Here is a 25542-nt window from a genome sequence, read left to right as displayed (position 1 = left end):
AATACCTCCTTTAACTGCTTGTGTGACGTCAGCAATTATCTTTTCATGGCTATCCCCTCATCCCTGTCCTCCTTAGCAGAGCTGGGAAAGAACATTTCACTACAGCGAGCTGTCACCTGTGCTGTCCCTGCCAGCAGTATCTGCTGGTGCTGAATGTTTCACCATGTGCAGAACCCTCTGCCTCACTATCTAACCCATGCGGAGTGCCAATGTCTAAGCTGGTGCTTGGGAGAGATGGAGCGGCTGAGGGAACATCGTCAGGAGGATTATCTCCCGCCAAGACCTAAGAATAAGAGAAAAAGGACAAGAGTTAGGATGGCAGGTTTAAGCTTGACATTTGCAGTTTACAGTCTTAAGAATGCAGCTTTAAGTTTTAACGTTTACTGTATATTTGCTGAGGTGAATAAAGGGTTACAGGTAATATGTAGACACCCTGCAGAGATAAGCTGCCAGCCTCTGCTTCCCTGATACTGATGGCTCTGCCTGGGCCACTGATGCCCAGGGCTTCTTGCTCTGCTTGGGTGAGGGTAATGATGTTGGTGACTCCACCCCTGTCCTCTCCCTTACATTATGTGCTGTTTTCTTCTGCAGAAAGAGAGTTAGTGAGTGGCACTTTAAAAGGAAAGTGGAGATATGTATGGCAAGTGGTGTGAGGAGGGAAAAAAAGCAAAATGTAATGAGGATGGGGAGGTGATGAATGTAACGGCAAGTGTGTGTAATGTGAGGTAAAGAAGGAGTGCTGGGAGGAGTTGGTGGTTGTGCAAATGGTAGTATGTGAGAAGAGAATGGTGTTAGTATGTGGTGAGAAGAGAGCAAAGGAAGAGTTGAGTGTGTCTGGAATGAGATAGAGAAGTGTTGCAGTGTGCCCTTGTGATTGGATGTTTTAAGGATGTGATGGAGGGGAGGGGATTATTGAATGTGGTAGGGGAGGGGGTGAAAGGAGTGTTGTCAGGGCTGTTGAGAGAGGGAATTATTGAATGCGGTAGGGGAGGGGGTGAAAGGAGTGTTGTCAGGGCTGTTGAGGGAGGTAAAGAAGTCAAGAACTGTACTCACCCTTTCTGCTCTTATGTGGTCATTGAACCTCTTTCTGCATTGAAACCAGGACTTGGGGTGATCCTGATGGCACTGACCTCCAGACCTGCTTTATGGTGGCCTTGGCGATGCTCTTGCGGGTGCTGGGGAAGAGTACCTCCCTCCTTGACCTTTGTCCACAAGGACCTCCACAGAGGCATCAGAAAAGTGTGTGGGGGGTGGGGGGGGCAAACTTTCTACTCGTCTCTGTAGACAGGCTTTCTTCCAGTGTTCTTCAATGAAAAATCCAAGTGGAGGAAGCAACCCCTCTTTAAGAGAAGCATTCCTGCTTTAAATAGGCCTCATGAGTCGTGCCGGAAATTGCACGCAGCATGTGGGTGGGCTGCCCAATTCCCGATGTGATTGGGATGGCAGCCCGTCAGTCAAATGGAAATATGGCCCAGGTGTTAAATTGCCCGGGCCTCACGCCGACAACGTCATGGGGGGGTGGGGAGGGGTTCTCACTTGTTCCGCCCGCCCCATTTGTGCCTCGAGTTAAATCGACCTGTAAATGTCTGCAGATCAACACCCTATCTGGTGCAACATGACAATTTACAGATTGGTTCCTGGATCCACTAAAAACTTGCATCATTGATGCGGCTTGTGGGTCTGAGGAGTCCTGAAGATAGGAAGCAAACTAATTCTAAAAAAAAAGTGGGTCTAAAATCTGTGTACCAGACATCCCAGAAGAAGTGCCAAGATTCTACCATCTATGACCTCTGGCGCTGACCCTGTCAAAGCATCTATTATCAGTGAGCGGGCACCAGATATAAATATACCTGCTGAATGCCCACACTACTTGGGGCACAGCTTGTGCATCTGCCAGACAGGGGAATCCACAAAATAATTGGAGCAGGTGGCCACAGAGAGCTTAAAAATGTTAAAAATCTTCAAAGGTCCAGGCCAAGACCCAGGCCTGGACCGCCAAGTGAATCCCAAATCTGCGAGTTGGCAGACCACTAAGCACTTGGTATATTGGTCTGCTGATCTTCCGCCAGGCCGGAATAAGAAAACTCCTGGCCTGTGCATCCCCTTCTTGTTAAATCCGTGAATCTTGATGTATGGTGTCCTTCAATAAATCAACAGAGACTGCAGAGGAACAATCAACAGGTGTTTACTGGATGAGGGTTACTCTAAAACTACAGTACAAATCCCTACTCAGGGTTTATATACAGGTGTGGTCACTGCCAGTACTACAGTATACAGGAGCTGTAAAAAGTAGTTCTCCCCTTAAAGGTACATACACTACAATTCCTCCCCTTTTAGATTAACAGTACCATAACATTCATTTAACAATTAACACTTTTAACATGCAACATTAACTGAAAATAGTCCATTTATAAATTCAGTCTTTGGGGCGGCTTCCTGATCCTTTCTGGATAGCGCCTTTCCTGAGTGTCTTGCTCTTGGTGCGGAGGCGATTCTGGCCCCCTGTCGTCGGTTGGTTCATCAGCTTCTGATGCTACTGTTTCTGGGGTACATGCTACCGGTATGTCGGGTTCATCACCAGGTACGTATGGGCGAGACATGGGGTTGACTCGTTCCTGTGACTCTAGGATCTGGTCAACATGGCGTCTCACAATGTTCTCCCCAACATCCACTGTGTACATTAGTGGCCCCTGCCGTGTGCATATCGTCCCTGGTTGCCATTTCTCTATTCGGTAGTCGCGGGCCAAGACTGGTTGCCCTACATTGAAGCTCCTTGTCGGCTTCTCATTGATGTGCTGGAATTGCTTATTCTCAACATCTCTTCGTACATTTGGTCTGAGCAAATCCATATGAGATCTCAACCTTCGGTTAAAGAACATCATGGCCGGGGTCTGGTTGATGACTGCATGTGTCGCATTTCTGTAGGCTAACAGGAAATTGTCCACCTTGTGCTGCAGTGGAATGTCGTCATCGCACATGGCCCTTACTGCTTTCTTAAAGGTTTGTACGAACCTCTCAGCCAATCCATTTGTGGCTGGATGATACGGGGCGGATACGTAATGCTTTACCCCATTCCTCTTCATAAATCTTCGAAACTCCTCGGACACAAACTGTGGTCCGTTATCAGAGCAAATCTGCTCTGGCAAGCCGTTTTGGCAAATATGGTCCGTAGGACTGCAATAGTTTTCTCCGTGGTGGTGGTGGAGGACATTTTGATCACATCAGGCCATTTCGAGTGCGCATCCACGGCTATTAAAAACATTGAGTCCATGAATGGACCAGCAAAATCAATATGCACCCGTTGCCATGGAGATGAGGGCCACTCCCATGGGTGTAGAGGGGCATGTGGTGGTGCATTTTGGACCTTCTGGCATCCTGAGCAGCTCTTTGTCAGGTCCTCGATTTGCTGATCGATCCCCGGCCACCACACATAAGCCCTAGCAAGGCTTTTCATTTTCACCCCTCCCAGATGGCCTTCGTGAAGCTCATTAAGCACTCTCTCCCTTAACTTGGGTGGAATTACCACTCGGGATCCACACATCAAGGTCCCCTGACATACTGACAGCTGTTCTCTTCTGGGTGAGAATGCTGGCAACAGTGAGTCACCATGTGTTGGCCATCCCTTCACCGTCAAGTCATATACCCGAGACAGTGTCGGGTCATTTCGGGTCTCCTCTATATCCGCGTTAGTTACAGGCAAGCGTTCAATTATAGTCGAATGAAATATTTCGACAGAGTCCACTGCTGGTGCTTCCTCCGCAGTAGGCAGTGGCAGGCGTGATAGCCCATCAGCGTTTCCATGCTGTTTCGTGCCCTTATACTCGATTTCATATTGGTTCGCCCCTAGAAAAAGGGACCATCTTTGTAGCCGTTGCGCAATCATCACCGGAACGCCCTTCTGTGGATTAAAGATGGAGACAAGTGGTTGGTGGTCAGTCAGCAAGGTGAACTTCTGCCCGTGCAGATAGTGGTTGAACTTTTTCACTCCCCACACTAGGCTGAGGGCCTCCCTGTCAATCTGGGCGTAGTTACGCTCGGCTGAGGTTAGTGATCGTGACGCAAAGGCTATTGGCCTCCCTGAGCCGTCCGAGAATTTGTGCGACAGCACCACTCCAATGCCATAGGGTGATGCATCACACGCCAACCTAATTGGTAGTGCTGGGTTGAAATGAGCCAACACCTCTTTTGATGTGATCAATTCTTTGCTCTTCTGGAAAGCTCGTTTACATTCGTCATTCCACTTCCATGGTACCCCCGTTTGCAGTAGGGTGTTCAGTGGGTGTAGTACGGTAGACAAATTTGGCAAGAACTTATGGTAGTAGTTCACCAGCCCGAGGAACGACCTCAGTTGTGACACATTTTCCAGTGCTGGAGCCTTGACTACTGCCTCAATCTTTTCAGGGGACTTATGTAACCCCTCTTCATCAATAACGTGGCCACAATACGAGATCTGCTTCTGGAAAAACTCGCATTTGTGGCGATTAGCTCGGAGCCCATATTCCTTCAATCTAGTGAGCACCTGCTCCAGGTTGGCAAGGTGATCACTGTCATTTTCGCCCGTGACCAGGATGTCATCCAAATAACACTGGGTCCCTGGAATCCCTTGCAGGACTTGATCCATTGCCCTTTGCCAAATAGCCGGAGCTGATGCTACCCCGAACAACAGCCGGTTGTACTGGTAGAGACCTTTATGAGTGTTGATCGTGAGGTACTGTTTCGAGGCTTCTTCTACCTCCATTTGCAGGTACGCCTGGGCCAGATCAATCTTAGTGAAGCGTTTCCCTCCAGATAGCGAGGCGAAAATATCTTCAATCCGCGGAAGCGGATATTGTACCGTGTGAAGGACTGGGTTCACTGTCACCTTAAAGTCCCCACAGATGCGAACCTTCTTTGGTTCCCCAGGCGTATTACTCAATGACCTCTTCATTACAGGAATGATGGGTGTAGCCCACTCGCTCCAGTCCACTTTGGACAGTACTCCTGAACGTTCCAAACCTTCCAGCTCTGCTTCGACGGCTGGGCGGATCGCATAAGGCACCGGTCTGGCCTTAAAAAACTTTGGGCTTGCATTTTCCTCTATTTTGATCGTCGCTATTATGCCTTTTAGTGTTCCGAGTTCCTCCTGGAACACTTCTTGTGCGTCAGTTAGCATTTTTGACAGTCGTCCAGGTGTGACGTCGTCATCCTTTTTGGCATCTACAGTCAGTGCTTGTATGGAATGCCAATCTAGCTGTATCTTTCGGATCCATTCACGTCCTAGTAGTGGTGGTCCTCCCTCTGGCAATACATATAGGTCCATTTTTGGTGTTTCCTTGCCGTTATATATAACGTTCACCCTTATTTTTCCTTTGGGGTAGACTTTTTGCCCCGTGTACGTCTTCAAGACGATCTCTGTATCTCTCAAGGGTATATGTGAGAATAGCCGCTTGTAGTCCCTTCGGTTTATGACTGTTAGGGCTGATCCTGTGTCCAATTCCATTTTCACTTGGACTCCGGCTATCTTGAGCGTGACCCAGATAGTTTGGTGATCCTCCGTTTTGATCACATTATGTAGTTTCAGACAACCCAGCTCCTTGCTTCCGGAGTCTGTATCCCTTTTCTGTTCATCTGAACTACTCTCCGTCACCTTATGTACCTTCTTGTACTTCTCCTGTGGAGATTTCTTGCTGCTGGTTTTCTTTTCCGACCTGCAGACTCTTGCTATGTGTCCTACTTTTCCACACTGTCTGCACACTTGGTCCTTGAACCAGCAATCCTTATGGTCGTGTGTTGTTCTGCCGCAGCGATAGCACCTCACTGTTCCGTATGCCATTTCATTTGTGCCATATTCTTGCGGTCTCTGTTGTATCTCAGCCGCGCCCCGTGTTGCTGCTTCGTGTGATACTGCCATGCTGAAAACCTTGTCCAGCGTAAGATCCTTTTCTGATAGAAGCCGTTTCTGGGTTCCTTCACTTTGAAGCACACACACGAACTTGTCCCTTAAAGTATCTGCTAGTCCCGTTCCAAACTGGCAGTGTTTCGATAGCTTGCGCAGTTCCGTTAAATACTCAGCATTACTTTCATCTTTATGCTGGTTCCTTTTGTGAAACTTAAATCTTTCTGCTATCAGCAGCGGTGTGGAGTTTAAGTGGTCCCGTAGGATTGACACTGTTTTCAAAATTCTTTTCCGCTGGTTTCTCTGGGGTTACTAGGTTTCGCAGTAAGCCATACGTTTTTGCACCCATTGAATTCAACAATACCAGCGCTTTCTTGTCATCTGGCACTTCATTCACCTTGCAGTACACTTCAATGCGTTCGACATATGTCGTCCAATCTTCGACTTCATTGTCGAACGCTGTGATACTGCCACTCTTCGGCATTTTTTTTTTTGGTGTGGTTAGACCGGCTCAAAATGGCGTCTCCCGCGCTCTCCCTTCTTCTCCGCTGGCTCAAAATGGCGTCTCCCGCGCTTTCCTTTCTTCCCGCGCTCTCCCTTCTTCTCCGCTGCGGCTAAAAAAAATGGCGTCTCCCTTCTTCTCCGCGGACGCTGCTCGGCCCTTGAACACTGGCTGCGCTCTGCGCGTTTTCCTGCGTGCCACTCTCGTTGACGCCGCTCGGTCCTGAACCCCAGCTGCGCCCTGTGCGCTTTACCCTCTCTCGTTGACGCCGCTCGGTCTTCAACCCCGGCTGCGCCCTGTGCGCTTTACCCTCTCTCTTACATAGAAACATAGAAGATAGGAGCAGGAGTAGGCCATTCAGCCCTTCGAGCCTGCTCCGCCATTCAATGAGATCATGGCTGATCATCCAAATTCAGTACCCTGTCCCTGCCTTCTCCCCATATCCCTTGATCCCTTTAGCCTCAAGAAATATATCCAACTCTTTCTTGAATATTTTAATGAACTGGCCTCCACCACCCTCTGTGGCAGAGAATTCCACAGGTTCACCACTCTCTGGGTGAAGAAATTCCTCCTCATTTCAGTCCTAAATGGCTTACCCCTTATCCTTAGACTATGACGCCTGGTTCTGGACTCCCCGGCCATCAGAAACATCCTTTCTGCATCTAGTCTGTCCAGACCTGACAGAATTTTATAGGTTTCGATGAGATCCCCTCTCAATCTTCTAAACTCCAGTGAGTATAAGCCCAATTGACACAATCTCTCCTCATACGTCATTCCTGCCATCCCAGGTATCAGCCTGGTGAATCTTCGCTGCACTCCCTCCATGGCAAGAACGTCCTTCCTCAGGTAAGGTGACCAAAACTGCACACAATACTCAAGGTGCGGTCTCACCAAGGCCCTGTACAACTGCAGCAAGACATCCTTGTTCTTGTACTCGAACCCTCTTGCTACGAAGGCCAACATACCATTTGCCTTCTTAACCGCCTGCTGCACCTGCATGCTTACCTTCAGCGACTGGTGCACAATAACACCCAGGTCTCTTTGCACTTCCCCTTCTCCCAATCTATTGCCATTCAAATAATAATCTGCCTTCCTGTTTTTGCCACCAAAGCGGATAACCTCACATTTATCCACATTATAGTGCATTTGCCATGTTTCTGCCCAATCACCCAACCTGTCCAAATCGTACTGGAGTTTCATGACATCCTCCTCACAGCATACCCTCCCACCCAGCTTTGTGTCGTCTGCAAATTTGGAGATATTACATCCAATTCCCTCGTCCAGATCATTAATATATATTGTGAACAGCTGGGGTCCTAGGACCGATCCTTGCGGTACCCCACTAGTCACTGCCTGCCACTCGGAAAACGACCTGTTTATTCCAACTCTGCTTTCTGTCCGCCAACCAGTTCTCTATCCAAGTCAATACCTTGCCCCCAATCCCATGTGCCTTAATTTTGCACGCTAACCTCTTATGCGGGACCTTATCGATAGCCTTCTGAAAGTCCAAATACACCACATCCACTGGTTCTCCCTTATCTATTTTACCAGTTACATCCTCAAAGAATTCCAGTAGATTAGTCAAGCATGATTTACCTTTTGTAAATCCATGTTGACTTTGTCCGATCCTGTCACTGCTTTCCAAGTGCTCTGCTATTACATCTTTTATAATGGACTCTAGCATTTTCCCCACTACCGATGTCAGGCTTACCGGTCTATAATTCCCCGCTTTTTCTCTGCCACCTTTTTTGAATAGTGGGGTAACATTAGCTACCCTCCAATCCATGGGTACTGTTCCAGAGTCTATCGAGTTCTGGAAGATGACCAGCAATGCATCTACTATTTCTAGGGCCACTTCCTTAAGTACCCTGGGATGTAGATTATCAGGCCCTGGGGATTTATCGGCCTTCAGTCCCATCAATTTTCCTAACACCATTTCCCTACAAATACTGATTTCTTTCAGTTCCACCCTTTCATCAGACCCTATGTTCCGCGGTATTTCTGGGAGGTTATTTGTGTCCTCCTTTGTGAAGACAGAACCAAAATATGTATTTAGTTGGTCCGCCATTTCTTTGCTCCCCATTATAAATTCCCCCGATTCTGACTGCAAGGGACCTACGCTTGACTTCACCAATCTTTTTCTCTTTACATATCTATAAAAGCTTTTACAGTCAGTTTTTATGTTCCCTGCAAGCTTACTCTCATATTCTATTTTCCCTTTCTTAATTAATCCCTTTGTCCTCCTTTGTTGAATCCTAAACTGCTCCCAATCCTCAGGATTATTGCTTTTTCTGGCCAATTTGTATGTCCTCTCCTTGGATCTTATGCTATCCCTAATTTCCCTTGTTAGCCACGGTTGAGTCACCTTTTTTGTTTTCTTTTTATGCCGAACTGGGATGAACAACTTCTGTAGTTCATCCATTCGGTCTTTGAATGTTTGCCATTGCCTATCCACCGTCAACCCTTTGAGTGCCATTCCCCAATCAATCCTACCCAACTCGCTCCTCAGACCATCGTAGTTTCCTTTATTTAAATTGAGGACCCTAGTTTCTGAGTCAACTACTTCATTCTCCATCTTAATGAAGAATTCGATCATATTATGATCGCTCCGACCCAAGGGGCCTCGTACAACAAGATTGCTAATTAATCCTTTCTCGTTACATAATACCCAGTCTAAGATGGCCTGATCTCTGGTTGGTTCCTCGACATATTGGTCCAGGAAACCATCCCGTAAACACTCCAGGAATTCCTCCTCCACAGTATTGTTACTAATTTGGTTAGCCCAATCTATATGTAGATTAAAGTCACCCATGATGACTGCTGTGCCCTTATTGCACGCTTCTTTAATTTCCCTTTTAATGCCATCCCCAACCTCCGCCTTACTGTTTGGAGGTCTATATACCACTCCCACTAATGTTTTTTTCCCCTTAGTATTTCTCAATTCTACCCATACAGATTCCACCTCATCAGAGCTAATATCCTTCATTACAATTGTGTTAATCCCTTCTTTAACCAGTAAAGCTACCCCTCCTCCCTTTCCTTTTTGCCTATCTTTCCTGAATATCTTACCCCGTCGACGCTGCTCGGCCTTTTTCTGTGCCGTCGGTCGGCTTCCGCCGCCGCTGTCCGGGAAGGGTCTGCGCCGTACCTGCTGCCAGCCCGCTGCGCTAGATCGTTGCGACTGGAGAACCAAGCCCAGCTCTCCACAGCCTCCACTGCGATGTTCAAGTCCTCTCTGGATGGTCGACACCCGCACTTCTGGACTCGGCCTTCCCCTTTCACTGCTCTCCAGGAGCGAATCCCTGGGAGGTGATGCAGAGTTGCAGGTAGGTTTGAATCCACTCGTCGCCAATGTTAAATCCGTGAATCTTGATGTATGGTGTCCTTCAATAAATCGACAGAGACTGCAGAGGCACAATCAACAGGTGTTTACTGGATGAGGGTTACTCTAAAACTAACAGTACAAATCCCTACTCAGGATTTATATACAGGTGTGGTCACTGCCGGTACTACAGTATACAGGAGCTGTAAAAAGTAGTTCTCCCCTTAAAGGTACATACACTACACTTCTCATGCCAGTATCCTTGTTTAGGATGGACAGAGGCTCCTGGTGGATCTGGGACCTCGCTCAATTTGCAGCCCTTCTGATGCACTCAAGCTACACTTAACAGCAGAATTTTGGCCTCTGTATCTCTTCATTTTCTGACACTTTATAGATAGCTAGAAGGCTTTATGCTGAAAGTACTCCCCTATCCAAGGGCATGCTTTGATTCTCCTTCGAATGTTTACTTTAAATTAAAAATAATTATAATGTACGCTTTTTAATGCTTTGGTTGTTACTTGGTATAATGTTAGACATCAGAAACAAAAATCTTTTTGATTGCCAGAAAACTTGCAGGATATGAAACTTTGTCCTGTGTCTTAAATAGCTTTACTCAAAATTCTAACACTTTTTGAACTGAATATTATAATAATTGCTGTTATTTTCCTTTTCCTCCCATGTAAATGAAAATTATTGAATTTAATATCTTATTTTGCAGACTTCCAGGAATATTAACTGAAGACAAACTCGATGTTCCGTTAACTGTCAGTAGTCGCCTTACTTCTAGCAGAATGGCCATCAGAGATAAACCATCTAGGTCTGTCTAGTTTTTTTTTTTAAACTGTTGTTTTTCTAAAGATTTAAAACTAATTATCTTCAGATGAATGGTTGTGAAACTATAACTTAATCAACATTTCCGGGTGATAACCTGAGTTCCTAGCATCAAAAATCTATAGCTGCTAACCTCGCATTCTCTGAGCAAGCTGTCCATGTTTTGGATTTGTCCACACTACTCACACGGTGCTTTTTTTTTGTTTGATTATACCTCTATGAAGTGCCTTAGGATGTTTTTCTACTTTAAAGGTGCTATATAAATGCTGTTGTTGTTCTTGTTGTTACCGATGCTTGTTCTAGGCACTTTAAAATTCACCCACTGCACTTTGCGAGCTATCATTTCTGTGTACACGCGATATTTCAGCACAAGCGCAGAACAGCAAATGCACAATGCATTGCGAGGTGTTAAACGACACCTGGGTTTCCCACTTGAACGTTGGCAAGTATGAATAATAGTTTTAGGCAGAATTTTAGTAGCTAACAGCCTTTTCTCAACAAAAGATGCACCTATTGGGCCAACAGCATTGTTTAAACTAATATCAACGTTTAATTCTGGCTAAAGTGCATTATCTTGAAACATTATTACATCTTTTAAAACAAGTGATCATTTTAAATAGAGAAAATTCACCGGATAGGGCAGTTTTTTGAGGGAGAATCTTTAGTTTGTGGTGCATAGTGTAGTCCTTCACAATCTTCATCTTCCATATTATGATTGAAAACAATTATAACAAGCTCGAGGAACAGCACCTCATCTTTTGATTAGGCACTTTACAGCCTTCTGGACTCAACATAGAGTTCAACAATTTCAGATCGTAACCTGGCCCCTATCATATACATATATATATATATTTATTTTTATCCACACTTTTTAATTGTGCCTTCTGTTCTTCTCTCTCACATGGCAGCTGTCTTCCATTCTGCCAGCACAATTTACACTTCATCTAGAGCCAGCCTTTGTTTCTTAACCTGTCCCATTACCATCTCCTTTTGCCTTGAATATCTCTTAATGTCTTTTAACCTCTCCTGCCTTCTATCCTATCACAGACCTTTCCTTTTGTTCTTTCATCCCCTCCCCCATTTCCCAGCCCCTACACTTGCTTAAAAATCTGTTCCATTTCCTGCTTTTTTCCAGTTCTGACGAAAGGTCATCGACCTGAAATGTTAACTCTGTTTCTCTCTTCACAGATGCTGCCTGACCTGCTGAGTATCTCCAGCATTTTCTGTTTTTATTTCAGATTTCCAGCATCTGCAGTATTTTCTTTTTGAATTATAACACGCTACCTTCTTGTGCATAAAAAGCTAATTGCAAGGCTACAGGCTGAGTGTGAGACTGTTAGTTAAGTGCATTGGTGGCGCACCAAGATGCACCCAGCCTACCCAATGAGTATTCAAATATACAGGACACTGAACATTTTTCAGAGCAGATGGAAGTGTCTTTGAAAAGGCTATTTATTTGTAGTCAGCATAAGTAGTATTTTCTCCGGTGTTTGCTTTAGAAATGCTAACTTGACCTGGTGTTTTATCATACGTTTTCAGTTGAAACCAAAATCTAGAAGTTGATAACAATGCACAAGTCCATAGTTGCCAGTGGTCCATGATTTGCACAGACTGTACGCATTTTGGCCTGTTTGTGCTGCTTGACTCTGGGCTCAAAAACTCACTGATCCAACAACTTTTTAAATCAGCCTTAAATTGCCTTTTAATCCATCGTGCGTTACCTCTGCTGTGCATGCACCATATTCATTGGTCTCATCAGTCTTCAGATTATTCCACACAAACAATATTTGGAAGTTGTTTGGAAACATTGCCAAGTATACACACTCAAATTTGTTAACATCAATGCCAACCCAGCAGCTGTAATTTGGTAGGATACTGACAAGCTAGGCTTTATCTTGTACAAGCAGCTAATTATGCTACTAGCCCTAAATTCATCTAATCTTGGGATCGCTGGTAACGGGTTATTTGTCAATGCTAATAGGCAGTGACTGTGGTAGGGAGGTACAATCAGAAAATGACCCGACAACCTGTGAGAAACAACCTAAAACTTATTCCTATTTATAGTAAGATTGTGAAGATATTATTGTAGACTATGGTAATTTAATAACTGATTAAAATAAATACAGTGCAGTCACCCCTAGTTTTGTTCAACATCCAAAAGAGCAGTTCTGTAATGCTTTGCAGAGAGACCTCCAACTTGGTGTCGGCATAATGCAGTCGGGTTCTCGGCTTTGAATGGAAATATTCTGTGTAGTTTTAAACATCTTCCTGATTATGTTTCCTTGTCTACTGTCAAAAACTAAGGGCTAAAAGTTGAGTAGCGCCCCAATTGAGACGCTAACTTCGCCGGTGCGCTAAAAGTAGCGCCCCGGAAAAATTAGCGCCCCCGCACTGGAAATTGAGTGGTTGCGCCCCAAGAGGGAAGCGGGGCGCTACTGGAAGTGCCCCGCATCCCTCTTGGGGCGTTGTGAGTCAATATTGCGGCATTATGTGCCGCAGCGCCACACGCTGCGGCACGTTGCGCCGCGGTATTGCAGGCCTTCCTCCCCTTCTTAAAGGGGAGGGGCCTTGTGCAACGCGACCTGGGGCCCAGCTGAGCCCTCGGGGATCGGGAGTGCAGACAAAAGAGCCCGGCACCCAAGAGAAGTGCTGGGCTCTTGGAGCGCAGCCGGCACTCCACGGGGTGGGGTTTCAGGAGGCCAGGGACGGGAGCGCAGGCAGGTGCTGGCAGGCGGCCAGCAACAAAAACGGCCACCCCGCACCTCGCCTTTAAATTGCGCCTCCCCGGCCGCAGGTACGCCCCCCTGACCCCGCCAGACATAGCGTCCGGCGGTAAATCAGGGGGCGCTCCCGAAGATCATGGCCGGGGTGTGAGCGGGGCGCTGCGCACACCAATGATGTCATCGCCAGCGGCGCAGCGCCACAGGGCGCTACCGGTTAGCGCCACCACTAACCTCCCGCTGAATTTTGCGGGAGGCGTGGGCAGTGCCGCGCCCGGGCACTAGTTGGTTTGCGCCCCACTTAGCGGCCTCTTAAGGCGCTAACGGGAGGCGCAACCAACTGAATTTTTCCCCCTAAATGTATTGTTTCCAACTTCCTGCATTTGGAGTGGACAGTCGGTTTTCTCAATCTCTAGTCATGCAGCAGCTTCTGGCTCTGGTTGCAGTCACTGTATAAAGTATAGTGGTTTGCCTCTTCTGCGCCCGTGCGCTGAAGCTCACTTGTGCTGAAACTCGCACCAGAGGTGGACTGCTGTCTGGGTTTCTCTCTCCTTAATGTCGCTGAACTCTATCTCAGTCTTTCTCTCCTTAATGCTGAATCACAATACACTTGAAAATGCTGCAAAAAGCACTAAAACAGTGTTAAAAATCAATACCTTATTGGAGAGGACATTCCTCCAGACCCCCCCTCGGAAAACTATTTACACCATTAGAGTTCATTTCCTGCAGCAAATATTTCTAAGTCCACCACTGGACAAATTGCACTTTTGTGTACTTCAGGTACTCCCCCTGTAATATAACTGATGGAATATGGGCATAACATCACCTTAAGTTATGACAAGTTCATGTCCCAATGCACTCCATTGTGACTACTTACATAGAAGATACAACATGCAAACAGGCCACTCTGCCCAATCAGTTCATGTCGACATTTACCCTCCATGAAAGCATGAAGTCCTAATCACATTTACCTACCCTGTTCCCATATTCCATTTTCCTTCATGCACTTATCCAATCTAATCTTGAATGTTGACGTAGTTTCTGCCTCAACCACTAACCCTGGTAGTGAATTCCACCTAAGAGTAGTTTGCTTACCTTCTCAGCCACATTTCATATGTGGCTCAGAAAGCTGAGAAAACATAAGAAATTCCTCTCTCCACAGAGTTCCAGACTGCATCTATATTATTAATGAGGAGATATCAGGCACCTCTCCACAAGGACAGTTATTCCTTTGCCTGCCTAGCATTATTCTGAAAGATGATTTAGAGTTCCAGTGACAAAAGCCTTGGTACAGGTTGCCTGCCCTTCCTCTCTGCTGCAGGTGCTGTATACTTCAGGAAGACAAGGGAGGACAAAAATAACAAAGAAAATTACAGGCCCGGGTAAAGGAGGAGGGAATAAAGGTACTCTAAAGACATTTTTTAAATGATAATCAAAAAGCCTGATTTTAAATTACAAAAAGGTTTTTTTCTTTCAGCGCATATTAAGCATGTTTGTAACAATTTAAATGTATTCTTAGTTTTGAGAATCATCCATCATGCTTTTCTGATTCGCTCAAACTACAACTATCCATTATCTGTGCTAGACAGGTAGGAAAAGCTACCAATTATGAAGCATATCTTTCATATATCACTTGTGAGGTCACTGGGTTTCAGTTTTCTCAAATAGAATGAGACCCAAAAACACCAATAAAAATCGTGAAATCCAATGCATGAAAAGAATTTTAACATATTCTGTCGTTGTAAAGCAGTGGTCATAGTACTAGGCCTTTATTCAGGGTTGGCTTTCAGCTGTATGTTTGAAGCTGCTCATCGGCTTTTCTGAGTTTTAATGGTTGGCATGTATGAAAATCTTTAGATATAGTTATCCATAGATATAATTATTGCTAAAGTGTAATGACAGAAATTTGAGCAAAATGGATCCTTAAATTAACCCTAGTGGTCAAAATTAACAGACTGGGCTGGATTTTTACTCGGAGGCGGGGAGGGAGTAGGGGGTGGGGGGCGGGAGATCAAAGACTGGATTATGGTTGGGAAACCTGGAAGAACGGGCTTCCCTCAGGTACTGCTGAATTTAACAGCAGGACTTGATTAACATTTCTTTTCTCTGTTTGCTGGCCGCAGCCAGCCAGATTGAGAGGCTGGCTGACTGTCGGGCAGGTAGTTCTTTGACACCAGGCCGCAGCTGGGAAGCGGAGAGGAAGGAGGGAGGAATCAGGGAGGCCGGGGGTGCGAAGGAAGATGTGAGTCGTTGCATGCTGATTGATGTCATGATCTGCCTGCTCTGCATCCTGCCAGCAGACGTTGCGTGTGTGCACGCTTACCCCTTTACAAATATGGCGTCCATGCACTTCCCATCGTAAGTGTGCGCGCATGCCGCGGATGCTATTTTGGACGCTTAAGGTGCCTTGTAATGTCCAAAAAATTAGTTGTAAAATTCTTACATCTGTGCACATTTTCTGTCTACAAAACTTCACTCTCTGTTACATTTTTGTCATTTTAATGTCAAATGTTCCATTATAAATTCCAGTGTCTACATTTTGGATTTTGCCTATGTAAACTTGTCACGCTGCAATTATACCTTCCCAACAGTGTTGAATCTGTAGCGCCTCAGTTTTACATTTCCCAGCTTTTCGACCTGTACTGGAGAAAAACTCCTATGGTCCAACCAACTCTACTTCTCTGTGTTTCAAATTACACATAGTTATGCTGTCTAGCTATACATATAATAATATAAATTCAAAGTATATTATAAAAGTAAAGACAATGTATGACTTTAAAATAGGGATTGAATCTCCACACCCTTGTCCAATTATATACCATTCTATAATCCCATTTCACTTGTAGACGACACTTGGCGGGTTCTCCCACTCGTCCACTGTAATTTTGCCAGAAAAGCCATGGACACACCAGAAAAACGATGGACAAATTAGAAAACCCCAGCAGAATTTCACCCCTTTGCTCTTAACTCCCTGCATACTATACCACAGGAGATTGATTATTCTTAAATGAAAAATGTTTGATATAAAAAAAAAGTAATTACCTGTTATCCATTTTGTCATTCAAAAAGAATAATTCGCCTATCCAGTGTTCCCAGTAGGGAGCAGCATTCACAGGTAGTGGATCTTGAGAAATCATGGGTGCACAGCGTATGGTTTTCTGAGATGCAAGTGAAACTTCTGCTGGGAGTGCCTGATTGCCCCCTATAAAATAAATTTACATATTCTATATGATGGTACACATTGACAATTTTTTTAATTATATTTTTACCCTGCTCCCGACCTCCTGCACCCCCCCCCCCTTTAACTGGGGTGGGGTGAATGGACTTGGTTCTAGTCTTTTCCCCAGCTGCCATCCATACTTTTCCACAGTTATGCAAAAGAAGGCGTGTTGCTATTAAAAAAAATTAAAAACTTGTACTTGTATAGTGCCTTTCACATCGTCAGGTCATCCCAAAAACACTTTATAAATCATTGGATTACTGAACTTTTGAAACTCACTCAGTCTTTATGTAGACAAATGTGACTGCAAATTTTTGCATAGCAAAGTCCCTCAAACAGCAAATAAATGAATGACTAGATCATTTACTTTTTGGTGATGTTGATTGAGGGAGGAAAGTTGGCCAGATCACAATGAAAACTCCATGTTCCTTTTCAAATAGTACCAGGAGAACTTTTTCATCTACCTGAACTTGAAGACAGGGCTTCTGTTCAACATCTCATCCAAGATAATGAAGCAGCCCATGCTTGCATGCAGCAAGATCTCGATAACATCCAGGCATGAGCTGATAGTGGCAAGTAATATTTGCGGCACACGCGTGCCATGTAATGACCATCGCCAACAACAGAGAGTCTAATCATCTCCCTTTGATATTCAATGGCATTATCAACTTATCATCACTATCCTGGGAGTCACCACAGACCATAAACTCAACTGGACCAGCCACATAAAATCTGTGGCTACTAGAGCAGGTCAACGGCTGGGTATTCTGCAGCGAGTGGCTTACCTCGTGACTCCCCAAAGCCTCTCCATCACCTACAAGGCACAAGTCAGGAGTGTGATGGAATGTTCTCCACATGCCTGGATGGGTACAGATGCACACTCAAAAAGCTCGACAACATTCAAGACAAAGCAATCCACTTGATCAGCACATAATCCACTAGCCCAAATGACCACCCCCTCCACCATCAGGGTACCGTGGCTGCAGTATATGCTATCTACAGGATGCATTGCAGCAACTCACCATGGATTCTTCTGCAACACCTCCCAAACTTGTGACTTCCACCAGTTAGAAGGACAAGGGCAGCAGGTCCAAGTTCCCCCGACTTGGACCTATACTGCTGTTCCTTCACCGTTGCTGGGTTAAAATCCTGAAACTCCCTGCCTAACAGCACTGTGAGAGGACCTTCACCACACGGACTGCAGCAGTTCAAGAAGAAGGCTCACTACCACATTCTCAGGGCAACTTGGGATGGGCAATAAATGCCGGCCTTGCTAGCAACACCCACCACCTGAGTATCAATTTTTTTTTTAATTGAGTAGAGAGGAATGGTGGTTGTGAGGCCCACAGGAATGTTCCAGGCTGGGTTCATGGCCTGGAACACTCTAAGCGACAAAGGTTTGGCCACGAAGAAATCAGTCTTCTAACAGAGGAGGTCAATTTCGTGGTGATGTTTGAAGCTGGTCCTACTGGCTTCACCTTCAAATGGCTGGTAAGTGCTGCATTTTGCCACCCTCCCCATTTTGCCTGGGCGGCTCAGTGGGAACTCACAGTGCATGAACACCTGCCTATATTATATGAAAATGGCCTGACCCTGGAAACCTCAGTGGGGTGCAATTCTCACTCCATCATAGTTATGAAAGAGGCTCGTGAATTTTTGACCACATCATCTTTAACAAGTGCCCAAATATTTTTTTTTATCACATACAGCAAAGGAAAGAGCAGAGGAAAAAGAGAAGAGGAAAAACTGAAAGAGGAAGAATTACTCCAAACCAAGGCTGAGGAGGAAGAGAAAAACAAACCATGGGAATCACCTTATGACATACTTTTCGATGCTTACCTCAGTGAAATTACAAGAAATATTTTACCACTCCCCAGCACAAGAGAACAAGTTGTGTCCCTTGCAGTGTAAGTACTTTTCTACACAATTTTGAGTGTAAGCTGGAATACATTTAAAAAGTCCAAACAAGTAATATTTTTGAATCAGGTTTCTGATTCATAAAACTTGACCTGAGCTTCAATTGGTTATTTCATGGATATAGTTACGTAGAGAGACTACAGAAGCTCCTCAGAGCAGTAAAGTTATAAGGGAGATTTAATAGAAATGATCAAAATTATGAGGGGTTATGATAGCACTTCCACTGACTGGTGGCTCAGTAATCAGTGGACACAGATTTAAGTTAATTGGCAAAAGAACTTGAAGGAAGATGAGGAGAATTTTTTTTACGCAGCTGTTCTGATCTGGAATGCGCTGCCTGAAAGGGTGGTGGAAGCAGATTCAATAGTAAAATTCAAAAGAGAATTGGATAAATATTTGAAGGGAAAAAGTTTAAACAGGACTATGGGGCAAGAGCAGGGGAGTGGAGATTGGATAGGTCTACCAAAAAGCCGGCACAGCCTTCTGTGCTGTATCATTCTATGATTCTATGAACAGCTGCTAGCGTGAAACCTTGATCAAAGATTCTCAACTATAGGGCACCCAACCTTTATAAGATGAATGGTCAGATGTCACAACTCGTGTAAAAAAATGTCACCTCTGCTTGTTTTGCCTTTGCCAATCATCTAAAATCTGTGTCCTCTGGTCACTGACCCTTCTGCCACTGGAGACAGTTTCTCCTTATTTACTCTATCAAAACCATTGGCAGGTTGGCTATTTAAATACTCTGAGGCTTCGTGCGTCATATTTAACCTGTCTTCCAGGTTTAACCCTGGCTGGCTGGGTTTCCTGAGCCTTGGGAAACCCAGCAGCTAAAGGGAGGCAAGGAATGCTTCGTGGAAAAGGTGTGCCTTTACAGCACTGTTTGTGCTACCAGAAGGAGCAGGAGTGCTTCCTGCCAGCCCACCAAGCTTACCTACTTCCCTGCCCACACGCCATCAGGCCCCCCCTTCCCCCACCCAAGGGATCGGCAACCACCCTCTCCCCCCAAGCTCTGGACACCGCCCCCACTCACCCCCCCCCCCCTCGGTATCTGACTAACCCAGCTGCATGCTCCCTACCTCCTCTTGGGTTGCGGCCTCCTCCGCAGTGTTCCCCACCCAACAGGGAGCCAAGCCTGTCAATCAGACTGGTTTCTGGGTGGGGAACCTGCTGGAAAAAAAAGGCACACATTTACTCCACAGTGTCAGGAGAAACCCGGACCGAGTTTCCTGGCCAAAACTCCTTTTCCACCCCCCCCACCCCAGCTCACAAGACCTGCCCCAGTGAATATCAGGGCCTTTGATTCCACCAATAACTAATAGGAACTCACTAAAATTGCACTGATAACTACTACTAATATTGGTAACACTCAGATTCTACTCATAACCAACAGTAATATAACTCACTGATGGTCTCTATGTAACTCGTAGTAATAGGTGTAATACCTCAATATCCTACCTGTAACTCGTAGTAATCTATAACCTGCTGATATTCACCCTGAAACTACAACCAGAATCCCCCTGCACTGTACAATTTGTGGTCAGGCCTGATCTTTCTCCCTATCTCCTTGGACTCTGGTTTGGACTCTGTTTTTCTGTGAGGGTGACAACTCTAAACTGGGAGCTTCAGTCAGAGTCGATCTGTACTTGGACTTCACACGTCAAAACCAGCCGGCACAGACTGACCTGAGTCAAACCAAGAGATTGCACAAAGGACAGCAGGCTCATTATTTCAGGCACTTCTCACAGACCACGTCGTCCTAAACTCAGCTCACTGCTAACATTTCTAAACCACTCCCTGGGCTTGGACTCAATAAAGGAGAGTTTTCATAGAATGATTACAGCACAGGAGGAGGCCTTTCGGCCACCTGTGCCTGTGCCAGGGCTGGCACTCTCTCTTGTAACCCCATTTTCTTAAGATCTTTTTATATTCCTCCTTTTCAAACATTTATCTCATTCCCAATAAATGATGTTCTAGTCTCTACCTCGATAGCCACTTATGATCACTTGTGCAGCCCATGATCTAATAGCCCTCAGTTCCTGCTCCCTTCCCCTTTGTTTCTTCCAGTGAGAGTTCTTGATCTCCGTCCCCTTGTTCCCCATTCACCCACCAGTGGTAAAAAAAAAATCACTATTTACCCAGTGGAGGTTTGAGGAGGTTTCACTCACCCCTTTACTGGCTGCTCATCTCACGTCACGGCTCCAACTCACCACATTGGTGCTGCTCCTGGCTCTGCAGGAAATGTTGGTCCCCAGGTCCAGCACTTTCCCTTTCCCCCCCACCCGAGCCCCAATCCCCCTCATGTCCAGCCCCCTTCTCTCCCCTGATCCCCAGTCTCCATCTCTCCCCATTTCACAGTCTTCCTGTGAAATGGGAAGAGCTGTGGCTCAGTAGGTAGCACACTTGCTTCTGAGTCTGAAGGTTGTAGGTTCAAGTCCCACTCCAAGGACTTGAGTATATAAATCTAGGCTGACACTCCAGTGCAGTGCTGAGGGAGTGCTGCACTGTTGGAGGTGCTGTCTTTCGGATGAGACGTTAAATTGAGACCCTGTCTGCTCTCTCAGGTGGATGTAAAAGATCCCATGGCACTATTTTGAAGAAGAGCAGGGGAGTTATCCCCAGTGTCCTGGCCAATATTTATCCCTCAATCAACATCACTAAAACAGATCATCTGGTCATTATCACATTGCTGTTTGTGGGAGCTTGCTGTGTGCAAATTGGCTGCTGCGTATCCCACATTACAACAGCGACTGCACTCCAAAAGTACTTCATTTGCTGTAAAGCCCTTTGAGACGTCCGGTGGTCGTGAAAGGCGCTATATGAATGCAAGCCTTTCTTTCTTTCCCTCTATCCTCTGAACCCCCATTCCCCAGGCTCCCCTGACCCCCAGGAGAGAGTGCCATTTAAATTGGCAGAGTTTCCAGCTGTCATTTCCGGACAGGCTGCCCGTCCGTGAGGCTGCTTTCCTACCTGGGAGTTGAACTTCCTTCTTCATCTCTATTCTCACATAACTCAGTTGAAATAGTTTTGATTTTGATAGGAAGGCCCCACAAGGAAAATGTATGCCTCCCCTGTTACAGGCTCTTCCGACACCCTGCCGGAACCCCCTTACTCACATTTACTTGAGTGCTGGTAGTGGCCATGGGTTGCCCTATTTTCCAGAGGCTGGCAGTCGATTCCCATCTACACCCTGCCTGGAACAGACGGGAAATGGACTGAAGGAATTTTAGTGAGTCCCATGGAGTTAAAGTAGCCCAAGCCTAATGATGTGCCTCAATAAATCCGAGACTCGATGTTAGCGAAACAAAACAAGGCTTTTATTGACTTAGAAGGTAACACACAGGAGAGAGGTATCTTCCATCCAGAGGTCTGCCGTACTGGATGTGCTGCAGGCTGGGCCAGCTTACATAGGGGCCAGGTATGGGCGGAGCCCTACACATAGTACAATACAATGGTGAGGAAACGGAACAGAGGTAAGGGAAATGAAACTGAAACCAACCACAGTCACAGGCAGTGATGAATGGAATATTTCATCACATTCACCCCTTCTATAGATTTAGTCTGTTTGGGGGTTTGATAGTCCTCTGCGACCGACGTGGCTGTTGTGGTGTCGCGGGTGTCGGCTGGGTGTCCCCGGTGGCCTCCTGGGTCTCTGCCGGGGGTGCCGCCAGGGTTGTTGAAGGGGTAGTTGGTGGGGGTGCCGTTGGTCGATGTTCTTCCGGGGGTGATGAAAGAGTAGTGGGTGGGTAAGAGTTGCTGTGATCGTTGTTGCTGCTATTGTCGTGGTTGTTGTCGTTACTGGCTGGGGCGACGTCTTTTATGGACACGGTGTCCTCCCTTCCGTCGGCGTGCCGGACATACGCGTATTCGGAGTTGGCGTGGAGTAGGTGCACTGGCTCCACAAGAGGGTCTGTCTTGTGGCCCCTCACATGCCTTCGCACGAATACCGGACCTGGGGTGGAGAGCCATGACGGCATGGATACGCCTGAGGTGGATTTCCGGGGAAAGACAAACATTCGTTCATGAGGCGTGGCATTAGTGGCAGTACACAATAGCGACCGTATCGAATGGAGCACATCTGGGAGGACTTCCTGCCAGCGGGAGATAGGGAGGCCCTTGGTCCTTAGAGCTAGAGTGACTGCTTTCCATACTGTCCCGTTCTCTCGCTCCACTTGACCGTTACCCCGGGGGTTGTAGCTGGTGGTACGGCTCGTGGCGATCCCCCTGGACACCATGTACTGGCGTAGCTCTTCACTCATGAAGGACGCCCCCCTATCCGTATGGATGTAGCTCGGCATACCGAACAGGCAGAACAGGCTGTTGAGGCATTTAATGACCGTGGCGCTGGTCATGTCTGGGCAGGGGAAGGCGAATGGGAACCGGGAGTATTCGTCCACAATGTTCAGGAAGTAAACATTGCGGTCGACGGACGGGAGGGGGCCCTTGAAATCTAAGCTGAGCCGCTCAAAGGGCCGTGTAGCTTTGATTAAGTGGGCTCTATCTGGGCGGTAGAACCGAGGCTTGCACTCAGCGCAAGTGCGGCAGTTCCTGGTCAGAGACCGAACTTCCTCAATCGAGTAGGGTAAGTTGCGGGACTTTATGAAGTGGAACAGCCGCGTGACCCCTGGGTGGCAGAGGTCGTTGTGGAGGGTCTGTAGCCGATCCCCGGTGGCGCTGGCACACATCCCTCGTGAGAGGGCGTTAGGGGATTCGTTAAGGGCCCCTGGCCGGTAAATGATGTCGTACTCGAAGGTGGAGAGCTCGATCCGCCACCTAAGAATCTTATCATTTTTAATCTTCCCCCTCTGTTTATTATTGAACATAAACGCTACCGACCGCTGGTCGGTAAGTAGGGTGAAGCGTTTGCCGGCTAGGTAGTGGCGCCAGTGGCGCACTGCCGCCACGATGGCTTGGGCCTCCTTTTCCACGGAGGAGTGTCTGATCTCGGGCCCTTGGAGGGTCCTCGAGAAGAAAGCTACGGGCCGCCCCGCCTGGTTGAGGGTGGCCGCCAAGGCAAAGTCAGACGCATCACTTTCCACTTGAAATGGAGTGTTCTCGTCCACTGCCTGTAGCGTGGCCCGCTCAATATCCTGCTTAATGCTTTTGAAGGCGGCGTGGGCCTCAGCAGAGAGCGGAAAAGAGGATGCTTTCAAGAGGGGGCGGGCTTTGTCGGAGTAGTTGGGGACCCATTGGGAATAATAAGAAAATAACCCCAGGCACCTTTTCAGGGCTTTGGGAGTGTTGGGCAGGGGCAGCTCCCGTAGGGGGCGCAATCGGTCGGGGTCTGGTCCGATTTCCCCATTCTCCACCACGCTGCCTAGTATGCAGAGGCGCGTGGTGTTGAAAACGCACTTGTCCTCGTTGTAAGTGAGGTTGAGTTTTTGTGCGGTTTTCAGGAACCTCTCGAGGTTCGAGTCGTGATCCTGCTGGTTGTGACCGCAGATGGTGACGTTGTCGAGGTAGGGGAAGGTTGCCTGCAAGTGGTGGTCATCGACCATGCGGTCCATCTCCCTCTGGAAGACTGAGACCCCATTCGTCACCCCAAAGGGGACTCTGAGGAATTGGTAGAGGCGTTCGTTCGCCTCGAAGGCGGTGTACGGGCGGTCGTCTGGTCTGATAGGGAGCTGGTGGTACGCTGACTTGAGGTCGATGGTGGAGAACACCCGGTATTGGCCGATTTGGTTCACCATTTCTGATATGCAGGGTAGCGGGTAGGCGTCTAGTTGGGTGTACCTGTTGATCGTTTGGCTATAGTCGATCACCATCCGTTTCTTCTCGCTACCCCTTACCACTACCACTTGGGCGCGCCACGGGCTGTTGCTGCGTTCAATAATGCGCTCTTTCAGGAGCCTGTCTACCTCGGTCGCGATAAACCGCCTGTCCTCCCAGCTGTACCTCCTGCTTTTGGTCGCTATTGGCCGGCAGTTAGGGGTAAGGTTCGCGAATAGCGAAGGCGGCTTTACCTTCAGGGTAGCCAGACCGCATACTGTGAGGGGCGGCTGGGACCCACCATACTTGAGCGTGATGCTTTGGTGGTTGCACTGGAAATCCAGGCCCAAGATCACGCTCGCACATAGATTCTTCATGATTAATACTTTAAAATTATCGTATACAGTTCCGTTAACGGACAATTGTACCGTGCAGTAACCCAGAATGGTCGATGTCTGGGTTTTATCAGCCATAGAGATGGTACCCCGAGTAGGGACCACCTTTAGGGAGAGTTGTTGTGCCAGTTCAGGGTGGATAAAACTCTCTGTGCTTCCACTGTCAATTAAACATTTAACCCCGCACCCGTTTACCTCGATGTCCACCATTGATTTGGATAGCGGGTGCGGCCTGGTCTGGTCCACTGTGACCGATGCCACTGTAGGGCCCTGATCGAGACAAGATGGCGTCCACGCTGTCTGCTCATAAGATGGCGGACCCCACGAGGTCGGGCAAGATGGTATCCAAGATGGCCGCTCCCACGGCGCACACGTGGCGGTGGCGGGTTTTCCGGCAGGGTTCCCTCTGCACACCTTCCCGAAGTGCCCCTTCTTACCGCACTTAAAGCAGGTGGTGCCTTTCGCCGGGCACAGGTTTCTGGTGTGCTTTGGCTGCCCGCAGAAGTAGCAGTTGGGTCCCCGACGCGTCGTGGCTGTCGTAGGGCTTCTGGGGGGAGAGCGGGGCCCCGACGGTGTCGGGCTGCCGGGCGGGGAAGATGCTTTCCAAGATGGCAGCGCCCTTGGTGCACACGTGGCGGCGTGGACGGCGCGGGCTGAAGAGTAGGCGTCCGAGTTTCTCTGGGCCACATCCAGGGATCGCGCTGTGTCCACAGCCTGTTTCAGGTCCAATCCCGTTTTTTCCAGCAGTCTCTGCCGGATGTAAGTGGAGCTGAGGCCTGTGATAAAGGCATCGCGAACAAGCTCGTCAGTGTACACTGCGGCTTTTACATCTTGGCACTTGCAGTCTTTGCCAAGCGTTTTCAGGGTGCCTAGGAACTCCTCCACCGATTCCCCAGGTCGCTGTGCGCGAGTAGCGAGCAGATGCCTAGCATACACCTCATTCATAGGCTGCTGGTAATGCGCTTTTAAGATGTCGCAGGCGGCCGGGTACGTGTCAGCGTCTTGGATGAGGGGGTAAACCCGGTGGCTTACCCAATTCCGCAGAATTCCG

The 25542-nt window shown here is 47.3% G+C and overlaps 1 protein-coding gene across 4 annotated transcripts in view; it reads left to right on the top strand.

Annotated features, from left to right (window-relative positions):
- Positions 1-25542, top strand: part of armc3 (armadillo repeat containing 3) — a 303201-nt gene that overhangs the window by 264645 nt on the left and 13014 nt on the right. For 3 of the 4 annotated variants that reach the window (XM_085987769.1, XM_085987767.1, XM_085987768.1), the window contains exons 15-16: positions 10418-10516; positions 18180-18377. In XM_085987769.1, coding sequence (XP_085843895.1) covers positions 10418-10516; positions 18180-18377 — 297 coding nt within the window. The remainder of the gene's footprint in view (positions 1-10417; positions 10517-18179; positions 18378-25542) is intronic. The other variant, XM_085987770.1, reaches the window with a different exon arrangement.

Source organism: Somniosus microcephalus, chromosome 5 (genome assembly GCF_052327205.1).
Source record: "Somniosus microcephalus isolate GS21.2 chromosome 5, FLI_Smic_1.0, whole genome shotgun sequence".
NCBI lineage: Eukaryota > Metazoa > Chordata > Chondrichthyes > Squaliformes > Somniosidae > Somniosus > Somniosus microcephalus.
This window is presented reverse-complemented; position numbering and strand designations above follow the sequence as displayed.